Source organism: Centruroides sculpturatus, unplaced genomic scaffold (assembly GCF_000671375.1).
Source record: "Centruroides sculpturatus isolate CEXI.00-Female unplaced genomic scaffold, Cexi_2.0 scaffold152, whole genome shotgun sequence".
Lineage (NCBI taxonomy): Eukaryota > Metazoa > Arthropoda > Arachnida > Scorpiones > Buthidae > Centruroides > Centruroides sculpturatus.
Window position 1 is genome coordinate 631,197 of NW_019384348.1, and position 16,651 is coordinate 647,847.

Genomic DNA, 16,651 nt, shown 5'->3' on the forward strand with positions numbered 1-16,651 from the left:
GACAAAAGACTTGTAAATTTATTGACTACAGTACACTTATTAAATCCGAAAATTCTACGGTAGTTTACATTTAGTAGTAATTTAATAATTAATTAAAAAATGATTTAATATTTTATCGTATTTTGTTATTTGAAAGATCTGTCATGTTGAAGTAGAGGACTTGCTGTGACGTCACATAGATCCAAGGTCATGCTAACAAATATACGGGATCTGGCTATCCTTGTTAGTTTAAAGTCCTTGCGCGGGGATACTTTACTTCCGTTTTCCATCCGTCGTTCGCTCCAGTAGACAATCCACAATTTCACAAGCAAGGTCGTCTCCGTGCTTGTGAAGTTGTTATATCACTTAGAAATAATAATTACCTTTAATTTTATTAGATAAAGTAAAAATATATTTATTTTGAAATAAATAAAGTTTTTGGTTATTATTAAAAAGAAAAGTACATAGTAGCCACCAGGCGGCGTAGTTGTCGTAATTTTGATTTTGGAACACTAGGTAGGTTGTAGGCCAGTGTGGTGTGCGAGTGGTGTGAAGTACGAAGTTTCAGTGTTATATATTTTGACTATTGGGTGAGTTTGTTTTAAAAAATTGTAAATTCTAAAAATAAAGACTAAATTCTTTGTGGCATTTGTGCAGTTTAGGGGATACGGCTGTTTGAAAGGTTTTTTCCCCATAAAATTAATCAATTCTAGACTAATTTGACTCGAACATTTCCAAAACACGTAGAATTTTTTGAGAATATACTATAGCCAGGGTGGCCAAGCTCCTTGATAGTCTGAGCCATTTTTCAAAATTGAAATTTTTCGCGAGCCGCAATTAAATACGTATTAAAAAGGTATGCAAAAAATTCCAGAATACAAATTATATCCGTAGCAAGAGTGATACAAATTGTTTCCTCCAGAGCACAATGTCTGTCAACTGTCCGTTGCAATGACAGTTTACAAATTCAAAATCGGTCTGCAGTCGGTCGATAACGGACGATTACGCCACTGTTTATGTTCGTTCGCGCAGTTTTCGATGAGTCATATCATTCTTAATTTGGACGGAAATGAAATTTGTTACAACGTTGTACTTAGTCTTTCATATTTGTTGTTAGTAATTTAAAAGACATTTTGAAACACATACGGAACGATAATAATTTTTTAAAATATAATAACACAAAAATGAAAAGGGAACTCGGGTACATCTATCGAGAGTCACAAATAATCCTTCAAAGAGCCGCATGTGGCTCGCGAGCCGCAGGTTGGCCACCCCTGGTNAATTCATCTTATTTCCCCTTTCTATCTTTTCTATCTCCTAGTTTATTTTAGTTTTAAGTTAGTTTAAGTTTCCGCGCGCAACTACTTTTGTCAAGAGATAGTTATCGGAAAAGTAACTACCAGTATATTGGTATATCCGGTCGCTCGGGATTTTGGAACGTTTGTAAGTAACAGCGGGAATCCGAACTCATTTTGTAAATATATTAATGTTAGCGCGAAATTAAACTTGTTTCATTGGTAAAACGTGTCTGTGTTTTCCTGTCCGCGCTATACATCTTCACAGTACAATTATTTTTGTTGTTTTAAAGTTAAAAAGTAGGAAAAATTGTTTAATGTTTTTTACGAATTATGTGTCGGTAAGGAATATTACTATTTTTTACGGATTATCAGATTATTAGCCTCATTTTCATGCTCTCCAGTTGAAGTGAAAGTGCACTAGTGCTAACATTGAAATGCAATGGAAAAGGATATTCTTTGGTAATGGATTTAATCAACGCCACTTATTTGCATTTTTCACCAGATGCTCTCCCTCTTGTGTTTAAAAACAAAACTATTCTATCTGGGTTGTTTATTCTTGTGTATTATCAGCAGTAAAGATGAATAGCAATAGAAAAAGCAAAGCTTTCTGTTGCATTTCAAATTGCAATTTCAAAACCTTATGGAAGCCTAATATCTTTTGCAGTGTCCATGGGTATCGAAAATACTCCAGACAATCAGATAGGTAAAAAATGTGCACGTGAGGACTTTACATGAACAACTTGGGTTACGATTTTTGAAAAAAAGAGGTTTAATAATTGACAATATAACTAAACATTCACTAACTACCACTCGGTACAGGTAGCAACACTCGTGACAATTAGTATCTTCTCCCCTCGTGGATATAATCGAAAGAAAATTTTTACAATTATTTTTACAGATGCAGGTCCCTCGTTGAATCCCCTTAGTACAAGAACGAAAGTTCCAGAGTATTCCAGAGTTCGCTCGCAATAAATTCTTTCACGTGGCTCCCTGATTAGCTCAGAGAAGATAATTCTCTGTCCTTTGTCCAAAACCAAATCAAGTTCTTACCTTCTTCCATTTCACTCAGTGCTCCAACACACCTCTGCATACCTGATCCAAGTCCCAGTTAGGAAAAAAAGGTAGTTCCTTCACACGTGGGACAACAATTTATAAGTCCCGCCATCATTCTACATCACCCTCTTCACGTGATCACTGCACAGCCAATCGTTACATGGCGGCAGTGCCACCAAAAAAAAAAGGCGATTCAGACAAAACAGAAAATTAATAAAACATCAATTACACAATTACAATTTCAGGCACAGAATAACAAAACTTATTACACAAAGGGTATAATATACAAATACCAAAAACAAAAGTATAGTGACACAGTTTTCGTCTATTCCCTCATGAAAAACAGATGATTATTTGGAAATCAGTTAGTTATATTTATGAGCTGCTCTGAATTCTGAAAGAGTGGATTTGACTGTTAAGAATTGGCAGTTTCCAATTGTCCAGTTTTACATGAACAAGTTATGCTGTTTAATTTTAAAGCATATTTTCTTGAAGTTTAAGATGCCAGTAATTTTGTGAGAGACGCAGTCGGATTTAAGCATTTCAAAGCCCTAAGCTGAACTCTATAAAGGGTTGGGTAAGGCCTTACAATTTTAAAAGTCAATCATAAAAGAAAATAATTAAATCATATTATCTCTCTGATTTAATAGTTATTGGACGAAAAAGATGTTTCACAAGTCTTATGTTTTATAACTGAATTTAATTAAATTTTTATACCTGTTCCATTAAAAATCTTTTTTAAATTAGTTTTATCAATTTTTTTTAAAAAAGATCTTGTGTTAATTCTTAGAAAAAAAATAATTAATGAAATACTACACAAAACAAAAAGTAAAGTATAGTTTGTAAAAAAATGTTCATTACAAAATTTGACTTCAGTTTCTTTTTGTGTACAAATATTTGAGGCCCCTTGAAAATCGAAGCCCTAAGCAACAACTTGCATAGTTTTTTACTTGTAAATTTGGCCCTGATAGGACAGATGTGAAAGCTGATGTTTTTTTAACACAAAGGGTACAAATATGTATAGAACGATCTCGCTCATTTGTTTTGATACCACATGATGACATGTCCCGCTATCAATAATTGTTCTCCTCCTATAAAATTTCTCAATAAATAGCTACAAGCAGCATATATCATTACAGTAGAGCGTCGTTTATCCGAATCAATTGGGGACCGAGGTTGTTCAGATAACCGATTATGTACAAAAAAATATATTAACCTATCCCACGTTGAAATTTTTCTCCATTGCTTGTCGCTTTGCGTTGAATTTTCGTCAATGTTAAGCCTAACATAAACTTTTTAAAATAATAATCGTGGCTATTGTATCGTTAAAAATTATTTCTTTACTTTTTACAAACAAAATAAATATATTGAAAAATATAAAAACCAAAAAAATATATACTTTAGAAGTTGATCTAGTATCAAAAACATTCGATTCAGCACGATGCACAATCCTCAGAAAAACACCACACAAAAATGCCGATGCTGCCAGCTAAAACACATACACAAACAAAAAATATTGGAGTAGCCCAAGACATAGCCAAAGATTGCAGCGCCACAGCACTAGCAAAAATTTAAATCTGCCAACTGGAATTCTTTCAGATAAATGATGATCTTCTGTATAACGGACAGTAATATATGATTAATTTTACATTACTAGTTACAGGCGACCCAGATAAAGTAGCCATTTGGTAAAAATGCACCTACCTCTATAGTTCGTGAAAAATGCGAATAAAACAAGGCCTGTCGACAGAGATGGATGACTCATCCTAAGTAGACCATCCTCTTCTCTCTCCATTCTTGTACATGCAGAATTGGGTAGTTTAATTATTGCAGTTGCTGCTATAAGTTAAAGATTTATGTTGTATAAATACAAATTACATCATAAAATTACCTGTTGTCACTGTATTCGGAGGAAATACTTTGATAATCATGCTTTACTGATGTAAAGATTTTGAATAAAATAAATGATTCATTGTCAAATAATATTTTTGTATTTCCCAATATTGTTACAAAATTTTATAACATACATTGTACAAAATAAAATTTACTTGCAGATAGGACTTTTTATTGTCAAAATCAACTAAATTATGAGCAAAAGACTTAACATACAAAAATATTACATTAACAGTTTACATATACAAAGTTAATTACAATAAATGAAGATGCTATTGTCTACTCTTTCTGATGTCAACTACAAAGGAAAACTGGATCCTATTATGTAATGATTTATGTAGTACTGAGGCGGTATTTTAGTGGGACTGTAGTAACAAGAGAGAATTTTTGTTACATCATATCTAGGAAGTTCTATGGATTTTAAGTATATGTTGATACTAATAATTATAGCTGTTGTAATTCCAAAATACTCATACAGGACTTCAACCATCTGAATTGCCTGGGATCGGGTGGTCTAGGTGATTGGAAAATCTGGATAATTGGATTTTTATCATTAGATGACTGTAGTGAAAAAATGTCTAAGAATTTTATCTATGTAAAAACAACAAATGTTGATATACTACTATATTTCTATATCAATATTCTTTAAATCATATTTATAAGTATATTGATAATAAATTTGGGGTAAATCAAAATTAGTTTCATAAGAGCAGAGATGTTGTCTCTCAAGTGCTTGGCTTTTCAGCTTAAGAAAACATTAAAAGCCAGCTTTGATTTGACATTAGCATAAATTATCACTTTTTGTATAAAAAGTAATAAATTCCATAAGATTGTCTTTCTTAAAATATTTCTTGGTTTCTTTTAAAAACAAGACTAATTTAATCCAGATAATTTGAGTTCTACTGTATTAGTGTATCTTTCCCACTTTCATCTTTTTACACTGTGGAATGGTTTTCTTCCTGACATCATTTTCTCTCTTTATATAATTATTTTTAAAAATATTACTAGCAATATGCAAAATACTCTTTTGCAAATCAACACTATGTGAACTGCAGTTGTGACCCAGAAATACATTTTCAGGCTTGTTTATTAAACCCAGTGCTACATTAACACCTCTTTGGTTTCTTTGCTGCAGAAAAGTTCTTTCATTTTCTTTTGAAAGCAACTTATTTACAATTACATAAACATAAGACATAAAAGTCAACATCTATGTGAGGATAACATAGACCTTCTCTATCAGTTGCCCTGATCAACCTTTCTGCAGCTTTGTTTTCTTTGCTGTCATCATTGTCAATTTGTGATCATAAAAACACTTGACAATAATCACATTTAAATTTTTTAATCATTGCATAGCTAGTATATCCATCTATGTAAGTTAATAATGGCCACACTGAGTCTTGAATACTATCTGTCATCATCATCAACATGACAGTTACTTATTAACACGGCAAAACAGTCATAATCTTCTGCATCATACTTTGTAAAGTGACTCATTTCAGAAACAGCACTTAATGGAAGAGAAACCTCACCAAAAGTATGTGATTTCAAAATTAGAGGCACTGTTCTTCAAATATGCAGCTTGGTTTCACATTCTTACAGTTGGCAGATAGAAATATGGTAATGAGATCCAGCAAGTTGACAATACCTGCCAAATCTATCCTCTAAATTATCTGTCTGTAACTTGCCACAAAGGAAGTAGCTGTTCCCTTTATCATAAATCCAGAATTGTGCTATCTGAAGCAATGCATGAGTAATGTGTTTAAGAGTAGAATGTGTTTCTCTTGTTAACATTGCTGCATCACACAACTTTTCCCACCTCTGTAACCAGTATAAAAATTTTTGTAGAAAACTTATATGACAGAATTTTTGGTTATAGGTTTTTGAAATGGATTTCAAAGACTTGGACCTTTTAAAGGGGTTTTCACAATTACAATATCCCACCACCTGCAAATTACCTCAGTGAAATTTGCAGTAGTTTCCCAGTTATCAAAATGTTTCACACGTCCCAGTTCCCTCAGCTGTGTAGCTGCTTGGAGTGAAAATGTGCAACTTCACATTTTGGCATTCAGTATCAGAAGGATACAAAGATTTCAATGGCAAATTAATTCCATATTTTATAAGATTTAGCTTTTCATTTGAATGCAGCTGTTTTAAAGCTGAAAAGGAAGCAATCTGTGGAACTGTAGATGTATAATCAAAATCAGGAACCCTTATAGTTTGTTCTGTATCCAGGAGCACAACACTTAGGCTACGGTTACTGTGGATGCGAATTCTGATGAAATCTTGTTCTGACAAGTTCATCCGAACAAACAAATACCTGTTTTCTAATGAGAGTGTTTAATTTGGCAGTGAAAGGCATGTCAGAACATGCACGATGTAGTCAGAACTGTTCGAGTGTTCAAACGAGTTTGATTTTTTCGTGCATTCTGACGTTGAATTTTGAGTGTTTTGGTTTTTTCAACATTGATATTGATAAATTGATTAGTCTTGTGTTTGAGAATAGGTGTTTGTGGGACATGAAAGACAAAAACTATCACAACAGAGATATTTCTTGGCAGAGATAGCTCTCATTCTGAAATACTCGAAAAACTTTTGCAGGTTGTTCCACAAATCTTGATATAACATTTGGAACTCTCCCTTATTGTCTCTTATGGAAATTAAGTGGTTAACATGCTCTGTTTTCCCACCACCTAGCAACAATAACTTAATCAACGGACTTTCAAGAAAATAAAACTCATCAAGTTTGTCCATTTTGCTGGGAGGCAGAAACATACTGTCAGAGAACATGCACAGTGTACTGACCTTGTTCTGACAAAAATTTTGGACATACTCATCAGAACACGATTTCGTCAGAATTCTTATCCACAGTAACCGTAACCTTATGTGGCATTGTGGCTACTGAAACACAGCAAATCAACACTGAAGATAAACTCATAACACAGACAAACTCATCTTCCATGTGTAACATGATGTACAAAATGGCCTACTTATGATTGTACAATACTCCTTCCAGTTTGCTGTCGACAGGCCTTGAGTTATAGGTGGCATTGATTTAATCCAACTGTATGTGGACTTGCAGCCTTGAATTTTGATTGAGCTGAAATAAAAGGCTTTCAGTTAGCCTAACTAGTGACAGTCACCTCTTGGAAAGGATAGGTTAGGTTTTTTGGAGAAGCTGTGAAAGCGGAGCATAGTACTATTAGACTGCAAGCGATAGCCAGTGTGTCGGCGGCTGAGGGGCCATAGGCCCCGAGATTGAGGAGCCAGGGGCATGCAAAAAAACCTAACTTCAACTGCAGATGATCAATGTGCCCATGGATCGACATATGCCTCGGTAGAAGGTGAGTGTACAATCTGTTTTCTTGGCTTTGTTAATCTTTATGTATGTGCCCAGTAAGTAGCAAGTTTTGTTTTAAAAATGTTTGTTTAAAATAAAATTTTTTAAATAGGCATGTATCAGTAATTTCCAATGGTCGCCATATTGTTTGCGCACATACGCACTTCCAGTCACCATCTTGGTTGCAATGTGCAATTACTGATACACGCCTATTTAAAAATTTTATTTTAAACAAACATTTTTAAAACAAAACTTACTACTTACTGGGCACATAGGTAAAGATTAACAAAGCCAAGAAAACAGATTGTACACTCACCTTCAACCGAGGCAGATGTCGATCCATGGGCACATTGATCATCTGCAGTTGAAGTTAGGTTTTTTTGCATGCCCCTGGCTCCTCAATCTTGGGGCCTATGACCCCTCAGCCGCCGACACACTGGCTATCGCTTGCAGTCGAATAGTACTATGCTCCGCTTTCACAGCTTCTCCAAAAAACCTAACCTATCCTTTCCTTACTGTAATTAGAAATGACGTATTATTAATATTATTATTGACTATATGAAACAACAAATGTAAAACCACTCACTAATGACAATAATTATATCATAATATATAAATTAATCAGATGCAACATAAGAAATCTAACGTCTTGATGTAAATAAATATTATACAATTTTGTTTACAACATGAAAGAGATTAGGCCATTTAAAAGCAGAGCAGAATTATTAGTTATTTATTGCATTATCATGTTATTACATGTTGATTTTAATCCATATTTAGAATGGAATGATGTTTTAATATTTCTATTAATGATGTCTCTAAAGTTCAGCGAATTCTTTGCAAAAAGAATGTTATGAAGAAACACATCAGAGATGAGTAACACTGTGAGAAGCATGTCACGTGACCAAATAGCACCGACAAATGTCACGTGACATGCTTCGTATGCATCCAGTGTGCTGCTCCACGACGAAAACAAGCTGAAGCAATGGCGTTTTCAAACGGTGCACACTCAGTAAATATTCCTACAATTTTTTTGTATGTAGCATATTTTATATGGATTATTCCCAAAAAATTATAAGTGTTTTGGAAATGTTTGAGTCAAATTAGTCTAGAATTGATTTAATTTTTATGGAAGAAAACCTTTCAAACAGCCTTAACCCCTAAATGGCAAAAGTGCCCATCAGTCAATGATTTTGTGCATGCTCACAATGGACTGATTCATAAACTATATGGAACAGAAAAGGCTTTACGGTAGTTTCTAACTATTGCTATAGACAAGGCCACTTGATCATTTCACTAGTAATGCGTCCACCAATTCTCTCTCTCTCTCTGAGACCAAGCGTATAAACACTAGTTAATATTTTCTCTGCTTGTGGTGCTGACGATCAGTGACCATCCATTGTCAATGTTTCAGTATAGAGGAGTTTGGAGATGTCGCTGCGTTTAAGTATTGTTCTCATTAATGCAGGTTGAAAACTTTTGATAATCAAGAAATGAGCTGCTGCAAATGATTTTCGTGAAAAAAGCGAAATAATAATAATAGTATTTTTCATGCCTTTATTTTCTTAAAATGATTTTAGGAAGAAATAATAACCGAGTATTATTGGCATGGAAAATACAAACTTTTTCACGCTAATATTATTTAACCATTTCTTTTCAATTATTAAAGTTACCAGTAGTTAATCGTTAATATAAATATTTTTTTTACTCAAAGTTCGCAAACTTAGCAAAACTAGATTACCTACAGTAAGCACTGTCTAGTATAAAAAATTTCACATTTTCAGACCATATATGATGATTATTGAAATGTTGTATATTAAATCTGTTATAAAATTATTACTTTTGTTAATCAAGACACTAAGAATAAATACTGATATAACATTTTTGCTTATTTTTTTAATTAGTAAAAAAAATTCGAAAAATATGCACAGAAAATATGGTGATATTGAAGGTAAGAACTTATAATTAATATTGGAGAAGTACACAGAAATGTGAACAAAATATTGCACATGCAATTATTGTGATTTGAATGTACACTGTCAGTGTTAGCAGTTAGCCTTACACCACAGTACTGAGCAGTTTTTCTAGTATGGCAAAATGACTTTACCAACTTAACTTTCAAACCAGCCTGATAAGGATTTGTGTATATCAGTACGTCATCAAAAAAATCTGTAAGAATTCTAATTACTCCCACCAATCCTGGTCTTGGATACTGAAGCTGTCCTCTATCCTGGTTTGATATTAAGCCAAAAAGAGCTCCATTAATAACTAAATTGTGTTAGGATTTTTAGACTCTATCAGAGGTAATAATTAATATCTGATATGGAGATAATTGATGTTTTAGTTTGGTAATCCCAATTTGACAAACAAGAAAAATCTCGCTTGGTTTTTTAAATAATCATAAAATATATCCATAAGTCTACTGAATAGCCTACAATTATTTAACTTAATTTTAATTAATTCACTTTCAACATGTATTGTGTATCTTAGCTGAAGATATAAAATTAAATAAGCCATTCATTTGATTTCAAACATACTTTAATACGTAAATGATCAGTTTTAAAAATTTGTTTATTTACATATATGTTTGTGATTTAACATTCTTTTTGAAGGTTCAAATGAAACAAAAAGTTTTTTTAATACCGGACTGTGCATGCATTAGTTTTCATTTTAGTAAATCATTTTAGTTTTCAAAGAATGTCTGTGTGATGTCTTACACAAACGTAGCTGACTAAATATTTGCTCAACAGATGCATCAGAAGCCGGTAATATCAATAAACGCAACAATTTTTCAAGATTTTGAAACACTCTCCAGCAGCATTTTTTAAATTAAATATTTCTGACAAGTAGGATCTGATAGTATCACTTTTTGACCCGAATTTAAGTAGGGCTTGTTTACGTCATTCATTGTCTTCAACTTTTAAATCAACCTTAACATTTTTAAACTTTTTAAACAATGGCTCCAAAAACCTCAATTATTGCAAATTTTCAGGTTCAAGCAAAAGCAGATATGAAAAATATCATTACTTAAATCAAATCTGCCATAGATTTCTTTTATAAGTGTACAATAAAAGCATCAGATTGCAGGGCAGTTTTATCCTAGATTTACCCTAAATATAGGACTACCCTAAACAGTACCCCGAGAGGTAGAAATTACCCTAGAAACAGCAGTACTGATTTGCATACAAAACGACAAATTTACTCAACACATGATTCTTGCCAATAACCAGTGCCAAAATCTTTCAGTGGCAAAAAATGAAAACAGTGTGAATACGGTGGACGGCCTTACTAGTGAAGCGATCAAGTGGCCTTGCTATACACTTTGTATAAATCTTTATTTCCAAAGACGACCTCAGCTCCGCAGAGCACCACTGAGGTTGACAGCAGAATGTTTACATGCATAATATAGATAGATATATTTTTTTTTAATCCAACTTTGAGAGATTCAGTTAGGCAGACAAACAAATAACAAAGAAATACTAAACCTTTATTGCCAATAATTCCATTCTCAAAAAATTCAAATAATCCAAATGCATTTTGCTTTTTTACAGTCAAGCCTCATCAGTGGCTACAATGAACTGCCGGTTGTTGATCTTTTTATGCTGGGTGATCTCTTCCCAGCATGCATCTACATTCATTCTGGTATTCAGATTTATAACATTTGCATATGCTGTAATACAAAAATGTTCAATGATTATTCTTTTTTAAACAGTTTTTTATTTTATATAATAATTTACAATCAAATTTGTTACAATGTAAATACCACGGCGATTCTTGTCTTTTTAACCTAATAGCAGCTTCATGTTCTTTTAACCATATTTCCAATTTCCTTCCTGTTTCTCCTATGTAATATTTCAGTCTTGGACAAGCACACGATATCTTGTAAACGATGCCTGTGATTTTAAGTTGGACCCATAGATTGAATACCACTGGTATACAGAATACAGATAAATTGATCAAACGATTGGTTTAAAGGTAGAATTAAACAAAATTTTTGTATTATGAGAGTATGTTAAATTGATGTATCCATCTATTACTTTAGAAATGATTAAAGAAACTATTAGTAAGTATAAGATGCCCGAACACTTATTGAATTTTATAGAATTTGTTTTTAAAAACAATTACTTTAAAATCTTTACAGGCTATTATCGCCAAAGGAAAGGAATCGCTATGGGATCAGTTGTTGGACCAAAATTGGCTGACATTTGCATGATAGCAATAGATGAAAGGATAACACGTATATGTAGACAATATGCTGATAATATATGATTCACAAATAATTTCACCTAAAGACATTGAGGAATATGCAAATAAGTTGGATAAGAATTTAAAATTTACAAGTGAGGAAGAACAAAAACCAAGAAATGAATTTTCTGGATGTTATTATAAAGAGACAATACAAAAAAATTTTGTTCCATAAGTATGAAAAACCATGCAGTACAAAGGAAACTATTAATTACAATTCATATTGCCCTGTAGAAACAAAGAAGAATGTATTTGTAATGGAATTAAAAAACACTAAATAGGGTGACGCTACAATAAGACATAGAAATAGACAAGACAGCTCTTCAAAAAATTTTTATTAAATAATTACCCAAAGAATACTGTATGTAAGTGGTATAACTGTTATATAAATCATAGATATAAAGTTAAGAATCAAACAACAGATAATTTATATGTTAAGTTTCCTTATATAAATAATTTATTTGAAAAGTAGGTTAGATTTACCTATGGTAATCAAAATGGTGGCACTTCCGGTCGCCATCTTGTTTGCACACGCATATGCAAACAAGATGGTCACCATCTTGTTTGCATATGTGCAAACAAGATGGTGACCATCGACAATAACCAAAACATGCCTATATTTAAACTTTTTTTTAAACTAAAACATTTTTAAAACATAAATTTGCTACTTACTTTTTCCCATGCTTTTGGTTTCATTTCCTACTTTTGGACCAGAGACGAAAAATAGTCACCATACTAACTGAAAACCATCGATAACTGGACATAGTGAATTACAAGATTGGATACATCAGTGGTTCGAACAGAATTTGCCTGGAGTGCAAGTGTAAGTTTAAGCCTATGGGGAACTGCCACCTCTCTTTGCTTGCCACTTTGGCTGCAAGAAGCAGAGTCTCTTCAGTGGGCGGTGCTTGCCCACCTTGTCATCACTGCATTGGCTGAGCAGCCTTGGGATACAATACAAACATCACTTAGGTTATGAACAGCAACGGATGAATCACTAACCTCCGGGAGGTCCATTGGAAGCACGAACAGTTGAATGCCATTTAGTGGAAAACTAAAATGGCGTAGAATGCATTGTGAAAGGCAAGTTTTAACCAACAGGTAAACAGTAAAAACCATTGGCCAAATTTTCCTACTCATTAACTTTGTACGATTTTTGTTTTTTTTTGTTTTTTTTTTTAACTTTAAAAAAGCACAAATGCCATTCGAAAAGATAATATGCACCATCCATCTACACCGTAATCGAACTCAAAATTTGCATAATTCCTCATATTTTTCGAGTGGAAATTTTTGAAGAAAATTTGCATACGAAACTGTCAGTATGATAAGCGCCATCTACATTTCATTTCTAAACGCACATGGTGTCAAGGTTACCAGAAGAGCCGCCATTTTGACTACTATAGGTAAATCTAACTGAAAAATATGAACTAGTTTTTAAGAAATTTTTTATGTGTATAGCAGCAAAACAAAAAAACATGATGATTAATGTAATTAATGTTATAAATAATGAAGATGCAAATTTATTTAAAAACCAACTTAAAATCGCAGGTATTGTTTACAAGATATCGTGTGCTTGTCCAAGACCGAAATATTACATAGGAGAAACAGGAAGGAAATTGGAAATACGGTTAAAAGAACATGAAGCTGCTATTAGGTTAAAAAGACAAGAATCGCCGTGGTATTTACATTGTAACAAATTTGATTGTAAATTATTATATAAAATAAAAAACTGTTTAAAAAAGAATAATCATTGAACATTTTTGTATTATAGCATATGTAAATGTAATAAATCTGAATACCAGAATGAATGTAGATGCATGCTGGGAAGAGATCACCCAGCATAAAAAGATCAACAACCGGCAGTTCATTGTAGCCAATGATGAGGCTTGACTGTAAAAAAGCAAAATGCATTTGGATTATTTGAATTTTTTGAGAATGGAATTATTGGCAATAAAGGTTTAGTATTTCTTTGTTATTTGTTTGTCTGCCTAACTGAATCTCTCAAAGTCGAATAAAAAAAAAAGTATATTTACTTGTTTTAGTCTAAAAATAATTGTCTTTATCTTTAGAATTTACAATTTTTTAAGAATATTACCAATCCCATTGTTTTAATTTTATGAGTTTGTTTCAGTTTTCTTTTTGTGAACGTTCTTGTAAATTATCGTCTAACATGGATCTAAACAATTGGAATCCGATGGAAGAAGATTATAATTCTCTTTCTTTTAATTCGTACGACAGAGGAAAAGGTCAGGGGATACCAATTGATCATCATCCATCGTGGAAAAATTCAGGACATTCTCGGACTATTACACTCTATGTAGGTAGAATACCTATACAAATTAATAAAAAAGGCATACAACTCCTGTTTTCGAAATATGGAAAAGTACTACGCTCCTATCTTTGTTATCCAAAACATTCAGAAATGAACACTGTTTATGGATTTGTAGACTATGCTACTCTGAAAGAAGCAGAAATGGCTATAAGAGAATTAGATGGCAAACCACCTCTTAATCTTCGAGTATCATTTTACAAGTCTTTTAAAGAAAGGCAGGAACAACAACTTATTAAAGAAAAAGAAATGAATGATTATTTAGAAAAATCTTTGTCAAAAACTGATAATCTTATGAAGAGTGGTGACGAAGTAGCCGTTGTGAACGAAGCCTTGAAAGTTAAAGGTATCGGACGTGGGAAAATTTTTCTGAAAAATACCACGTGTGGTAGTCTGCAAAATCTTCCAGGTTTCAAAATGACTAAAAGTAACAATAATTCAGAAGTAGAAAATCCAGATAATATGAAAGAAAGTAACTCTGTTTCTCCCAAAGCATCAAATAATAAAAAGTGTATATGAGCGTTGGTATCAAAGTTCAGCATCGCCAACTCAACGGATGTTAATACCCTTTGGAATGGTGTTCCGCAAATTCATTTTTTGTCTCCAAACTGAAAAAAAAATTGGGTTACCTTGCCTTGTGCTTAATTTACAAAAGATGTAAATGCCGTACTCCTAGAACCTATTTCCAGTGTGACGAAAAAACAAAAGAAAAAGTTCACTACAAACGTTTTCGAACTGCTGTGAGTTGCTGTGATTGATATTTTTTTTGTCACACCGGAAATAGGTTCTAGGAGTATGATTTTTTAACACATCCCGGTGTTAATGTGGTTGTTGATGTAAATGCCATTGACTGAGTTTATTGTGACTTAGGTACTGTATTACCTTCATTTTACAAAATAGAAAAAATTTTATCACTATTTCGTACTGATAAATAATATATCATTTTGATCCATCCCTATAAATTTTCATTCATATACTGTACTTGAATTTACATGAAGTATCAAGATGGGAGTTGTTTATTATTTTAAGAAAATCTGCAATTTTTATTAGTTTAAAAGAAAATTAAAGATCACACTTCTAGCTCAGTTGTTTTTTATTAAAATGGAGTTCAGTAAATGAGAACTGCATTTATTTACAAGTTATAAATCTTACATACTAATTATAATAATCAAATATAGCTTATTAATACAAATTTTTATATGCTTTTAATAAATGACTGTTTTTTTAACTTAAAATCAATAATATAATAATAACAGTATTTAAAAAAAAATACATCCATTAATGGAAAATGTTAACTCAATAATTAGCACCAACTGGTGTTGTTATTAAAACAAGAATTATCATGGATAAAATTCTTGACCAAGGAAAGATAAACAAATCAGCATTCTAAAAGAAAAATAATAACCATTTAACTGCAAAGCTTATGAAGAGTGAATGTTATTTACTATATCTTACAAGACCAGTCTCAATTACATGATCACTTACATAAGGAATGTCCACAATACACGTAATATTATCATCTGTTTCAACTTAGTCTATATTTTATTTTCTTGAGGAAATATTCTCAATAGTTTTTGAATTACTTCACTATACCATTGTTGAGAGTCAATTCTTGATAGCATACACTTGTAGTGACTTAGGTATATTGAATTATATCAGTATTTGTGGGGTATGAATTGAGGACTTTACAAAACAAAAGATGTATATAGATGGAATTAAATTTAATATTATTAAAAACATGACAAATCAGCTAAAAAATCCCAAGCGATGTTCTTGTGAGATTAGCCGAGGGTACCACTTAAACGACTCAGAATCGCGAGATTCGATCTCTAAACTTTTTCTAGGAGGGCTGTTAATGTTTAAACGATCCAGAGGATTAATTCTAGATCTAGTCAGGATTCCTTGACACCAGTTAATCAGTTATTTTAAACGTGAATTAACGCGCGTTATCCTTAAACTCGGGATTCAGAGGAACTAAGGAAACTTGAATGAAAATGAATGTCTAATAAGAACCAAGTTATTTTATAGAACAAATCAAAACATTTAATGAATCAACTAATAAAATATACAAGGAATGAATATAATCTAACTTAATCTATCATATTCCAAACCTGACATGTGTGAGAGTTTACATCGATCTATCAGAGCTTATATTACCGTCACCGTATCTGTTTGTGTGAAGATCTTCATCATCCTTCTTTAAGTATTTCTCCTCTTCTATTTTTTATGGGAAGTTCTTTTAAATCTACTTTCCTTTCAACAATCTTGGCATATGCTATATCTTTAACGTTTTCGTATGTTGACTTCTTAGGATGCACAGTCTGTCGTATCTCAAATTCCTACATATGGCAATACCTTCTTCAGAGGACTGTGTATGTTGGACTTCTTGTGTGGCAATACCTCGTTTCGATGGACTGCCTTGAATGGCGGGAAAATGTCCCTGTTATCTGGTCTTCAGTAACATGTGCAAAAACTCGACTCATCATGAGTTGGCCTGGGAAAGGAAATCAACTTCCT

General features: G+C 32.5%; 1 protein-coding gene and 1 long non-coding RNA gene across 5 annotated transcripts; one reads left to right on the forward strand and one right to left on the reverse strand.

Moving 5' to 3' along the window:
* The first annotated feature begins 474 nt into the window (after nucleotides 1-474).
* On the forward strand, nucleotides 475-15,254 carry LOC111636835. 4 transcript variants are annotated; one of them, XM_023382216.1, is made up of 5 exons: nucleotides 552-569; nucleotides 11,702-12,170; nucleotides 13,354-13,483; nucleotides 13,577-13,761; nucleotides 13,937-15,254. In XM_023382216.1, exons 4-5 carry the CDS (start codon nucleotides 13,711-13,713, stop codon nucleotides 14,651-14,653), a joined length of 768 nt encoding a protein of 255 aa, XP_023237984.1. In that variant the 5' UTR covers nucleotides 552-569; nucleotides 11,702-12,170; nucleotides 13,354-13,483; nucleotides 13,577-13,710; the 3' UTR covers nucleotides 14,654-15,254. The 4 variants fall into 4 exon arrangements, with proteins under 4 accessions (XP_023237993.1, XP_023237964.1, XP_023237984.1 ...); XM_023382207.1 differs by lacking the exon at nucleotides 552-569 and adding an exon at nucleotides 11,287-11,623; XM_023382196.1 differs by lacking the exon at nucleotides 11,702-12,170 and having other exon boundaries at nucleotides 488-569.
* Nucleotides 11,027-11,445, reverse strand: LOC111636848. Its single transcript, XR_002758602.1, has 2 exons — nucleotides 11,324-11,445; nucleotides 11,027-11,230 (listed from the first exon to the last, which is right to left on the reverse strand). It is a non-coding gene; the product is annotated as an uncharacterized LOC111636848 (long non-coding RNA).
* Nucleotides 15,255-16,651: the final 1,397 nt, after the last annotated feature.